Source organism: Pelecanus crispus, chromosome 1 (assembly GCF_030463565.1).
Source record: "Pelecanus crispus isolate bPelCri1 chromosome 1, bPelCri1.pri, whole genome shotgun sequence".
Lineage (NCBI taxonomy): Eukaryota > Metazoa > Chordata > Aves > Pelecaniformes > Pelecanidae > Pelecanus > Pelecanus crispus.
The window spans coordinates 150,947,683-150,960,514 of NC_134643.1; the positions used below are offsets into that span (position 1 = coordinate 150,947,683).

The 12,832-nt window shown below is 38.6% G+C and overlaps 1 protein-coding gene across 4 annotated transcripts in view; it reads left to right on the forward strand.

Moving 5' to 3' along the window:
- The first annotated feature begins 959 nt into the window (after positions 1-959).
- The window catches only part of CYFIP1 (cytoplasmic FMR1 interacting protein 1), a 65,946-nt gene continuing 54,073 nt past the window's right edge, over positions 960-12,832 (forward strand). The window contains exons 1-11 of one of the 4 annotated variants that reach the window (XM_075728046.1): positions 960-1,083; positions 1,279-1,368; positions 2,747-2,824; positions 3,919-4,020; positions 5,236-5,417; positions 6,814-6,910; positions 7,049-7,177; positions 8,487-8,591; positions 8,766-8,857; positions 10,109-10,226; positions 10,906-11,028. In XM_075728046.1, coding sequence (XP_075584161.1) covers positions 967-1,083; positions 1,279-1,368; positions 2,747-2,824; positions 3,919-4,020; positions 5,236-5,417; positions 6,814-6,910; positions 7,049-7,177; positions 8,487-8,591; positions 8,766-8,857; positions 10,109-10,226; positions 10,906-11,028 — 1,233 coding nt within the window. In that variant the 5' untranslated portion in view covers positions 960-966. The remainder of the gene's footprint in view (positions 1,084-1,278; positions 1,369-2,746; positions 2,825-3,918; positions 4,021-5,235; positions 5,418-6,813; positions 6,911-7,048; positions 7,178-8,486; positions 8,592-8,765; positions 8,858-10,108; positions 10,227-10,905; positions 11,029-12,832) is intronic. The other 3 variants (XM_075728045.1, XM_075728042.1, XM_075728043.1) reach the window with 3 other exon arrangements.

Genomic DNA, 12,832 nt, shown 5'->3' on the forward strand with positions numbered 1-12,832 from the left:
CGCTTGTGCTTCAGGGGGTGTTCCTGCCCTCCTGGTTAGAGCCGAGGGCAGTGCTCAGCCACTCCCTTCATAGTAGGTGTGTGGTTTTGCTCTTGTACATGGGGGAAAATAACTTGCAAAGCCCTACAGAAAAAAAGACAGCTTGATTAGAGGTATTACCTTAAAAATGGGAATTTTTTGACTCCACTGAGGAGGATGAATAGGTCATTCTACAAAAGTGGATGATTAAGTTGTTCTTCACCCCATGCTTTCTTCCTAAAATTTCTTCTCGTTGCTGTTCTTGGTTTAAACCCCCCATGCTGTGGCAGCAGTGAGGTGTACAGAGATCACCATGACCCTGAGGGGGTTTGTGCCTCTTTATCACTAACCATTCAAAGCAGATCTGGCATGAAACACTGGGGACTGCTGGCACCTTTTGACAGCCACGTCTCCTGAGGATGGGCTGGCAGTACTATCTGTGGATAAGGGTTTGAAGACTCGTTGGTTCAAATCTGAAACCTTACAGGAAAGTTTTATACCTGCACTTGTTACAGGATTTTTCTGTGTTTATTGTAACTGAAGCAGACCACAGAATAACTTTCCTTCCAGTTTAACCAGAGAAGGTTACATAGTAGTTTTCCTTTCTTTACTGTGCATTAGAAGTCATCTTTTCCTCTATTTTGTTGTGTATGTCTCGTGTGCAGCCATGGGGGAAGAGAAACATTTCTCAACTCGTAAAAGTAAGGAGGAGGATGTTAGTCCTAAAAGTCTTTTTTAAACTTCTATACTAAAACCAACCGGGTTTCAGTTTGACTGTTTCCCTTCCGTTATGGTTGAAGGGAAACTGCACGTTTCCTACAACGTACGTAGTTCTCTGCTCTTCATATGACTAATTTGTTTTCTGTGTATACAATACAATATAAACAGTTATATATGTGTGTGTGTACATATCTATATGTATGTATGTATTTTTTAACCAGGTGCAAAATGACTGCTCAAGTAACACTGGAGGATGCCTTGTCCAATGTGGATCTCTTGGAAGAATTACCGTTGCCAGATCAGCAACCGTGTATTGAACCCCCGCCATCGTCTCTGCTTTACCAGGTGTGTTGTCATTGCAGGAAAAAGAGTTTTTCGATTTCCCATTGCTATTAAGAAAAAGAATATGTGCTTTGCAAAAAAAAAAAGCCAAACAACCAAACAAAAAAACCCAAACCAAAGTGTGTTTATATTTGCAACAGATATAAAAATTCTTTCCCCTACCAAGCGTTAAATTCTGCATTTTGCTTTCTCTTGCAGCCAAACTTCAACACTAATTTTGAAGACAGAAATGCATTTGTCACTGGCATTGCAAGATACATTGAGCAAGCTACAGTCCATTCTAGCATGGTAAGTAGATGTTCAAATATATACTTTCATGTTAACTTGGAATAATTCTTGCATTTCATTATAAGAATTGTGGTCACAGAAAACCAGAAACCAGCTTGCCTACAACACTTCCAGGAGGCAGTGAGATGAAAAAGCTTTTCTTTTTTCATACATGTACTTCCTGGTAATTTTAAAATGGTCTTTCTTATTGATGAACCAATGTTGCTCAAAAGTGTCTTGCTTTCATTGTACATTTTTCCAGTATTCTGAGGTGAGTTGGTTGTGTTGACAGGTAGCTGCTGTAACTTGAGTGAAAAATTACTTTCCATCCTCCCAAATTTCCACTACTTCTCTACGGGTATAGTGGTGTTGAAGGGTTTTTGTTGGTTTCCTTGCTGTGGAGTGTGTGTTAGTGGTTTATTGTCATGCTTTTGTGTAAGGTACTTTGTGGTTTTTAACACTTCCACAATGTAAGACTTCATATTAGTAACTCCATCCATCTCTGGTGATGGTGTTGCTGGTTTGGAATACAAAAGAACTTCCAGGCTGCAAATGCTGGTCTGTACTGAACTTGTTGTCGTTTCATGGCACTCTTGGAAAATGAGGAATAATATGTCTTGTAATTCTAGAAGACAAATCAGAAACAGTGCAATGGGCAGGTTAAGCATGGTGTAAATTGTGTAAATTTACACCAGTCTACTCTTAAAATTATCTGGCGACTCCTTAATCTGTTTTGATTGTTTGGATGTTGTAGGCCCTCTCCTTTGACATGTAAAAACCGATATTGTTCTGCATGTGCTGACTCTTTCATCTTTGACCATTCCACCTGCAGTACTCAAGTATAAAAAAAACAAAAAACCACCCCACCACCCACTACTCCCCCTGCTTCAGATTAGCATTTTTATTTATAGATCACAGTGTCTTTAGTTTTGGGAAGAAAGAACACCACAAAACCAAATCTGATCTGGGGAGATAATTTTTGTCATTGGGTAGGCATAATTGCTGCAGTTGTTGATTAGTGACCTGGTAGGTGTTTGTTTGCTTACATGGTATGAAGATGATGATGTGAATTCTCTCAGAATTAGGTTGGGTGCTAAAACAGATAAGTGAGAATAAATGAAATTTTTTTTACGTGTTGGATTATAGCCAAGCTGGACATCAGTAGCTGGTCAGCTATAATACATGTAATATGCCAGCTCAGCCTATGAATTATAGTAATATTATTTTACATATATACAGTATAATGTATCATTCAGCTTGCAATATATTTGTGTTTGTGCATATACATTCTGATAAGAGAAATAGGCTTGTTTGGACAAGGTTTTGGAAAGATGGAAGACAAGTGGATTTAACCCTTTTGTATTACAATGCCTAATTATTCTGAGTGTCTTTGTTACAGAATGAAATGCTAGAAGAGGGTCAGGAATATGCAGTCATGTTATACACATGGAGAAGCTGCTCAAGAGCCATTCCTCAGGTAAAGGATGAAAATTCAACTATTATGCATCATGTGAACTTCTGTCTTGTTTTGGTATGGAGTTGCATGGATATAGCTTTATCAGACCTATGAAATGTAGCCTACTTTGACTCCTGAATAGGCAAGCTGGGCATGCCATAGTGTCTTTTAGCACTTGGGGACCAGTTGGTTGGTCGGTCGGTCGATCTGTCTTTCTCTCTCTCTTTAAAATAAGGGAGCTATAGCAATACCTCATGGGGCTTGTGTTAATCTTACTGATTGGTTCAAGAGTAGTATAGGGGTAATGTACTCTAGAAGGAAAATCTTTGGTTGGCAGATATGTTTGAGGTAAAAATTTAATTAAATTCATTCAAGAGAATGGACCCCCCCCAACTTAATACTGAAGTTCAGAACAGGTTTAACAGGTGGCATACCATGTAATAATTACAATTCAGGTTAAACATTTAAGTTTCTAGACATCCTAGGTAGTAATTTTCTGAATGTCAGAGCTACACAGTGTTTTATTGATCTGTATGCGAATTAAAACCCTGTGAATAGGTGAGAAGTTCACAGGCAGCCTCAAGTGTCTGGGAATGGTTGTACAGAGGTGGGGTGGGAAGAATATTAAGATGCATCAGAAAACTGAACAAAATTATAACCATGAGCTGACACCTGCCTGCTTTATAAGGAGTTCGTAATGCAATTATTTTTGTACTGAAATGCAAGGAAGGCTTATCCTATGGTTCAAATATTTAGAGTGGAAATCAGGTAATCTGTTTTAATTTCTTGTTTTGGCCCTATTTTAGTGCATGACTTTCAGCAAGTGGCTTAATAATCTGGAAAGAGTATTGTCCTAACCATACAGAGGTGTTTGAAAACTAAATTATTTGCTGTGAGGTAATAGAGAGAAAAATCTTAGATTTTTTTTTTTTTTTTTAAACACACACAGTTAATCTTAGAAGACGAGCATAAAATTACCAAAACCAGCAATTTATGCCTTAAGATTCTCTTTTTAGGATGATAATACGTTGTCTCAAGTTGTCATTGGGGATCTTAGTTTCTGAGGCTTTATCAGGAAAAGTTCCAAGTGTAATGATCTCTTTAATTGTCCTCAGGTCAAGTGCAACGAGCAGCCTAACAGAGTAGAAATTTATGAGAAAACTGTGGAAGTTCTGGAGCCAGAAGTCACAAAACTGATGAATTTCATGTATTTTCAGGTAAAAGGAATGGAAAAAAAAATTGTCAGTAGACTTGTATATTTATATTCCTATCTTGTACGCTTGATATTGTGTGCTCAGATACTGAACCTAGTCATTATACTTTGAAAAAAACCACCATATTGTCTCACAGAAGGTCAGAATTCCTAATGCCTATCTTAAAAACTTCTACTCTCCATTAAGACTTTCAACATGAAATTGAAGGTAATTGCATATGGTCCCTATGTAGCACATGGGGACAGTTCTGGCACTTTAGGAAGAAAGCCAATAGAAATATAATATGTTTCACATGTATACATAAAAGCGTCTCGGCACAGAAACCATTTGCTGGGGGGACACTAGAGTGTCTGGACACCAGAGCGGCAGGTGCAACTTTGCTATGGAAATTCATAATTGAGGCAAGCTAACCCAGTCGTTGTGACCTGCCAGCCACCCGAGCTGCATGGGCACTGGAGAATAGCAGTCTATCTTGCTTTCTCCCGTGCTGGCAGCTTGCCATTTGGTTCAATGGACTGAGGATGTTTCCAGGCATTATTTGGAGGGAGCCGGAGCAGCTAGAGCCTGCGAGCCCTGGAGGACACAGGAAGAGGAGACTGAATGAAATGTAGTATTTCCCGTCATCTTCCCCAACTGGCAGATCTTACTATGAACAATCTCCTTTTGTTCAAGAAGATTAGCACTCTAAACACAGAACAGATTCCTCTTTACATTCGAAGTTGCTGTCTTTTTTGCACTTGTAATCTCCATCTCAGATGGCCCTGATGTGCGCTTGGAAATAAGCCCTCAAATAAACACGCGGCAGGATGATTTTGTGAGTTGTGTGTACTGCTATTAATCAGTGTGCCGTGGGGTTTTTGTGTCTTAAGATAATATGTCTAGAATCTGCCTTTTAATGCATATACGCTTTCTCACTAAAGAAGATGAAATCACTTGTTTCAAAGGGATTTAAAACTTTTCTGACTTTAATCTGCAAAGGAGAACATTGCCCCTTGTGCCAGGCAATCTCTGTGGCAAAAACCACTGGTGACGCTTGTAGCACACAGCAAGTACACAGAGGTGGAGTTGGAAAGTCTGTGCTGATGCCTTGTTAGCCTTGAATGCTTTAAACATTTTTCTGCTTCAGTGGCGCTTTTCATTGGACTAGCTCCAGTTGCACTTTTTTTCCTGGAAACGTCATGGCTTTTACTCCATTTCTTCTCTGTTTTCCCTCGTTAGAGAAACGCGATTGAACGATTTTGTGGGGAGGTGAGACGCTTGTGCCATGCGGAGAGGAGGAAGGACTTTGTGTCTGAAGCATATCTGATCACGCTGGGCAAATTCATCAACATGTTTGCGGTATTGGATGAGCTGAAAAATATGAAGTGCAGCGTGAAGAACGACCATTCAGCCTACAAGCGGTAAGTGGCAAGGAGCAACAGGACCCGGGTTTCTGCTGCCAGGGTACAGGCCTTCCACGAGATGGCAGCAGTTGCTCTTTTTCTGACAGCTTACTCTTCAAAAGTAGTCCCTTCATGCGTGGGACAGATTGCCTTGAAACTAGGGATGCATTGACTGCAGTTAGGTAGTCGAGTAAATCTATTTTCTTTATGCTGTTCTTCCAGCAGCAAAAGGTTCTTCTGCCTTTGAATGCCAAGCTGTCAAATACTTCTGTCTTGGTGTATGCTAAACGTAATGAATATACTTTGCTCAATAAAGCCTTTCTTTTTAAGTTTAAGAGGAAACTGCCTTTCTGGTTGCTTGTGCCACTTCTGTTCTGTTCTATCCTATCCTATTCTTGGCATCCACTTTTGCCATTTGTAGCTGAGAGTTGTTACGCTTGTTCTTAAGACATTTCAGCTTTGCTGTTCAAGGTCATCGTGACTGCAGATGTAGCAGGGAGGAGAGAAGGGTAGGGTATCAGTGGCCAAGTTTTGTGCTTGATCTGCCAGATGGTATCGGATATCTTTTGTCGAACATGGTGGTCAGAGCAGCTGGGGGAGACAGTCTTTAAGCCAGCTGTAGCATCAGTGGTCTTTCATAAAGAAAACCATTCAGGGAATGACTAGCCAATTCTATCTATGCTGCTTCCACTTACATGAAATTTAATTTCTACCTCTGCCAGTAGTTGCCTTTTGTAGTCATTGTTGTGCCTGGAGACCTCTTAAACTTACTTGGTTTGTGGTTTCTTTTTTTTTCTTTGGAGGTGTTCTTCTGGAGGACAAAGCCTGTTTTCTGGAAGGCTGACTTCCTGGGTTGTTGCGTAGCTTGGGTCTATAGAGCCACTGCTGCCCCCATCACTTGAGGGATATACCCAATGGTTTTTGGGTTGGGTCGGGTTGGATTGGGTCTTTTAACTAGGGTGCAGTGGGGGATGAGGGATTGGAAAACAGTTCATTTGGGATAAATTAAGTCCGTATCTCTCTTATAGTGAACTTTCACCTTTCTTTTAAGCTATTTTCCTAAAAAGCCTTCTCTTTACCTTTTATGAAACAGGCTTCTGACACAGATATGTCGAGTCCATAGCCTGTGTTTTGATAACTCACTTTTATAAAGCTGTGGCAAAAAAGTACTGGCTGTGTTTGCCAAGTTATCTTTCTGCTTGATTCAGGAGTTTGGAGGTGGGAGATATACTGAGGTTGACAATCCTGTATAAGCAGTGAATGATACACCATTGTACTGGCAGTTAAAGATGTGCTGATGACTTATAGTTCCCTGGTAGATTTGGGGATGGGTGTGTTTCCATTGAGAAAGGATGGATTTGGTTACAAGCAGTCCTGCCGAAGGGAAATACTGTTTTTTCTTCTGTTTTCAAAGAGCTGCTCAGTTCCTGCGGAAAATGGCAGATCCTCAGTCCATTCAAGAGTCCCAGAACCTCTCCATGTTCCTTGCCAACCATAACAAGATAACACAAGTAAGCTTTAATTGTCTTTTTGCAAAATACCTATTGCTTTACAAAACTATTAAAATAAAACTCTTCCAGTCTGGTAGTAACTGTTGTTTCCCAGGGAGTATAACTAGTTGACTAATACCCTTTTCTTTTTTTTTCCAGTCTTTACAGCAGCAGTTGGAGGTGATAGTAGGCTATGAAGAACTGCTTGCAGATATTGTAAATTTGTGTGTGGACTACTATGAGAACAAAATGTATCTAACGCCCAGTGAGAAACATATGCTTTTGAAAGTAAGTTTCATTCTGGTACAAAATTAAAAAAGAATTATTCAGGCAGGACACAGATGTCTGAGTTCCTGAGGGTTTTTGTTTGTTTGTTTTGCCTTTTTTTTCTTTTCCAAAACTGAACAAATTAACCAAATAACTCAAATTATTCCTTTTTCTTTTTTTTCCCCTCTCCATTGTCTTTTTATTATATTACATGCTAAATATATGTAGGAAATTTCTAATCCATTTTTGTTTTTCACAAATTGAAGTTGAACCAACTGAACTGCAGCCTTGTTAGGAAACCAGTTCTATGGAATTGTGTTTCTATGAAGCATGACAACAGAAATGAACTACTATGTTTTATTTTTAGATATGTGGCAAGTTTGTATAAAAAGCTTTTGGAGGTGAGGCTGTGTATCAAAGATTTCACGGAACAAGTAGCTTAAAATTAGGTTTAGTAAGTAGGTAAGTTTAGTTAGTTGGAATATGTACAAGTAATGAGAGAGTGCTAGGCAATATGAAGTGTGGTTGATCTTATCAGCTGCATGTCTTGCAGTGGAAGAAAAGCTATAGAGCAAGAATTGAAAATTTGCCTCATGACAAATATTTTCGGTCACTACAGTGTTTAACTTATGAAGAGCTCTGTTTACTAGGACCAAATGGAAGCATCCTGAAACAATACATGAACTCTAGAACATTTGCTTTCTGTCTGCGGGGATGTCCAATGTGTCTTTCATATTTAGGCCTTTTGTTCGGTAAATGTGTGCTTAGAACACATTAAGTGCCTAATGATCAGCTCCTGCTATTGTAAATACTGAATTACAACTTTACGTTAATGAATAACTTGGACAAAAAGTAACCAGATTTTTTTTTTGGATGCTTCTGAGCTCTTGTGCGTATAATTCAGAGATACACTGAAAGCCATAAAAAGCAATAGCTCAGAGATGTTAGACGAAAATTCTGTTACAGAACAGTTTGCACATACAGAATTTTAATAAAATGGAAGTGAAAAAAACCCTGCCTAAAAATAGCCAGACTCTAGTTTCAGTGAGATTTTTTTGTATGCTAAACCTTTATACAAACAAGTAGCATCTTTCAAGGATAACTGATCAGGCTAATGTTAGTGTAAAAACTACTAATATACATACAATAAAAGAATACTACTGAAATGTATGCATTCAAAAATATATTCTGTTTGAAGGAAGGTGGGTGTTTCAGGGCTGTGTTTTTAAAATACTACTTTTTTTTAAAATGACATGAAGAACGGTCTTACTGCAGCAGGTTTTTACCTCTGAGGTCCTTTTGCAGAAAGGTTTGTTTTTTTCTTTTTCAGGTTATGGGCTTTGGATTGTACCTGATGGATGGAAGTGTCAGTAACATCTATAAGCTGGATGCAAAGAAAAGGATAAATTTAACCAAGATAGACAAGTTCTTTAAGGTTGGTTAAGATGTGATCTTAATATGTGATTTTAAAGGTAATTCCCCTTGCATTTTAAATATAATTAAATAGAATAAAGATCACTTTGGACTATAATATGGGTAAATAATGGTTTCCTTTCACTAACATTTCTGTTTAATAATTTATCTAATCTGATTTATTTCCTGTGTACAGCAGTTGCAGGTTGTCCCATTGTTTGGTGATATGCAGATTGAACTTGCAAGATACATTAAGACCAGTGCCCATTATGAGGAAAATAAATCCAGGTAAGGGGGAGAAGGAAACAAAGAGGGGAGAGTCTGGGCCGGGGAAAGTCGGACCCTTGGAGTATATTTTCTTAATCATCTGTTAGTCTGTGGGTCTGTTGTAATTACTTTAATAGGATTCTCACTTTGGTCTACTTTTTGATGTGGGTATTCCACTATTAATGTACTTCATGTAATAGACACAGCTAAAGAAACAAGTTGTTTAAAGACCTTTCTATGCTGCTGAGCTCGTTCTTGCATCTGTGACATTTCTTATCACCTGAGTTGGAGGAAATGAATTTTATCTTACACTAATTTAATTTTTATTTTTTCCCTTAAATATGAAACTTTCTTTAAAAGAAATGAAGGATTTTACTAAGCAAGGTGAGCAGTAGTAGTGCATGGGTAAATAGGCATGTGTATATTGTATATGGAGCAGCAACTTAGCTTGTCTCCCCCCTCTTTTTTTTTTTTTTTTGTTTTTTTTTTGCTAGGTGTGCAGCACAGCAAAATGGCTGGAAAATGCAGCCAGTTATTACATAAATGGTTCCATGGTTTATGGTTATTGCTTGGTTTTAGTGAACGTTTCCATGCTCCTCCAAGACCTTCCCTCCATGCAGTTATATGAATTTAGAATGTAGTGCTTTGCATTTTAATTCCTGCAGAAAAAACACATAACCTGCATGTAATTGCTAAGAGAAAATCAACAGCAGTGGGCCTACTGAGTACTAAAAATATGAGGCTACTTAACATGACATTCTTGGTAACATGTCTTTTGTGTCCCTCTTGATAACATGCTGATAGTATTTAATAATGCCTTTTTTTATAGTTGGGAGCATACTCTAGGCTCTTCATAGTCAAACAGGAGTAATGAAAATCAATCTGAAGGTAGCTAGATGTATCTTGCAGCCTGTACCTATACTTCTGCCCTCCCTTTCAATACTTTTTGGTCCTGTCCCTAAGTGTATGCTCCTGAAGAGAGGTGCCCATTTGTATCTCATAGCAGCAGCCTTCAAAAAAATACAGAAAAGAAAAGAAAAAAGGGTTGTTTTAAGACTTGGAAGAAGTGCTGTTTGAACTCAGAAGGGCAATCCATCACTAACAGATTGTGCAGGGTCAGAGGTAAAGGTGTGAGGAGAGGGAAGGCCTCAAACAGAGGAGAAGGAAGATTTTTTTAAAAAGTCATGCATTGTGGTTCTTTCTTTGCAGTATCAGATGTACTGTTTATTGTCTAAAATGATTTAGGTGGGGCTTTTTTGTTGTCTGAAACAGGTGGACATGCACGTCTTCCAGCAGCAGTCCCCAATACAATATATGTGAGCAGATGATCCAAATCAGAGAAGACCATATGCGTTTCATATCAGAACTGGCTCGTTACAGCAACAGTGAGGTGTGTAGGATTAGAGCTATTCATGCAAATTTCATGTCACTGATTAACAGTCTTTGTTAAATATCTGAAGAGCAGGTAAACCTCAGGCTAGGTAAATGACAAAGCTGGATCACCTGAATCAAGAAGAGCTGGCTGCAGGGCTAGTACCCACTCTCTGCATGATATTTACACTATTTAAATTTAAAATAATAATGATACATCATACAAACTGCAGTATTCTTCTATTATCTATCTATCTATCTAGGATATATATCCTAGAACTTTTGGCATGTCTCTTTTGGAATAGGTTGTCTAGCCCTACTCCAAATGGGTGCTCATAGCAGTTTAAATGAAACTAAAAGTTAAGAGATTAGCTGAAAAAAAAGAAAAAACCCATGAAACGCACATGTATACATATGTAGAACCTATAGCATATATATAATTAGTATCTTGAATTAATCTTCAGCAGTATTTTTGTGATTAGTGATACCAGTGGTTTCCATCACTTGACCAAAATCTGTGAAGTTTAACTATATAAGTCTCCAGAAGAAAAAGCTGATATTAATGCAGGTATTGGTACATGATGCTGTTTTAATGCTTAAAAGAAATCTGTGTAGAAATTTGACTGTGGATGCTGGATGCAGCACGTTCTGACGTGGGTTTGGTTTTTTTTTGTTGTTGTTGTTAAATAATGTTCTAGGTGGTGACTGGGTCTGGTCGACAGGAAGCTCAAAAAACAGATGCAGAGTATCGGAAGCTCTTTGATCTCTCTCTCCAAGGTCTGCAGCTTCTCTCCCAGTGGAGTGCACATGTCATGGAAGTGGTATGTTATCTGGGGAATAAAACCACATTAAAAATGAGGCAGCTTGGTGAGGTTGGAGAGGCTTCGGTTTGATGGAGTGAAAAATGTGTCTTGTGTTTTGTTCCTTTAATTCCCCTCTTCCTTCTTCCTTCACTCCTTTTCTCCTCCTGCTCCAAACCACATTCTCAGAGGAAGGCACATGAAGTTCTCAGAGGCTAGGAGTAATGTTGCTGCTTTGAAGATCCAGCAGCATGTACAATCTCCTACAGTACATTCAACGTGTTATATTTAAAGGATAGGTGATCACCTGTGAGCCTTGACCAGATGTTTTTATGTTGCTCTTGATAAGTACATTTTGTAGATTAAGAGTTCATTATTTTCCTCTAAATGTTGTTTAAAATTATATTCTGTTAGAAATATCCATACCAACATGCAGTCACACAGGAGGTGATAGAACAGCTTCAACTGGCTATGTTTAGACATCATCACTTAGTAAATTGAAGCATGTAACCAAAGACACAAAAATGAATGGGAAGGCTCCCATTGGCTTTAGATTAGGCTTTTAGTCAAAAGGAAAGTAAACGTGGGGAAAGGAAAATTTGAGAGGAGATGAGGAAGGGGAAATAATAGAACCTGCAGAGTTGTTTCTCTATATTTTAATAATTTATTTTAAAAACAGATGCCAGTTAGAAAAGTGGCTGTGTTTTTTCCAATAAGAAACTGCTTAAGGCAGAAATTGAAGAGGAGGATGCAGGAGTCCTTTTTATGCTGCAGACACTTAGGTAAAAGCTGCATGTCTTACCTGCACCAAAGCATGTTCTAGGAAGGGTTGAAACAGATGACATACTGTATGAGAGAAGCCAGACTTGCTCCTCCTCTGCCTCTGACGCCTGAGGGAGCATCGAAGCCATTTGCACTGCCTGAATCCAGCGTGGTCACAGTGGGCATAGCTGGAGTCCCAGCTTTCTTTCTGTTCTGTATTTTTAACTGTCTCTTTTAAAAGCCAGTAGGCGAGTCATGCTTTTTCCTCTATTATCCTATTCTTATTTGAATCGACAGTGTATTTTATGGTGAAAATCTTGTTCTCCTTTTCTCCTTCTTAAGAGAGGTTGCTGTCATCTGTTTCTGGCCTCTGCAACTCCCAGACATGCTCCCTTTATTTCTGTCATTGCAAATTGCTGCATTCAGGCTCTGTCTTCACAGTGACATTTACTTTATTATATCTCTGCAGAAATTATATTTTATTATATCTCTGTAGAAAGTATCTCGTTCTTAGCTTTGTTTTTATCCTCCCAGTTCCAGAACAAACTCTCTGAGGGCCACAGCAGGTTCTTTTGCCTGTTATCACTGCTTTTCTTTGTCTTTCTGATTTGTATGGATTCCCTTAAGTACTTCTCATGTAAGTTTGTGTTCACCTTCTCTCTGTCCTCCTAGTGAGAATTTATTCTGATCTGGAATATCCTAGTAATTTACCTGTCTTCTGTATTCACTCAGTATCCATGAACCTCGTTACATGCATCATGTTCAGATAAGGTTTCAGCATATGTTTGATGTCCAACTTAACCCTGTGAACTTAGTACCCCCAAAATACTTCACCTTTGTTTAATAATTTCCCCGGTGTCCTCTTTGTAGCACTTAGGTTGCAGGGTGTGATGCTACTCTCTGCCATAGGTAAATTGGTGCAAATATTAATCTGTGATAGTAGGAAAATTTGTATTTCTCTGTAATCTAACACTTATGCAAAGATAATATCAACCAGACCTTACTATTCACTGAACTCAAACTGTGAGAAAATTGTGTTTTAATATGACCAGGATTTTTCACT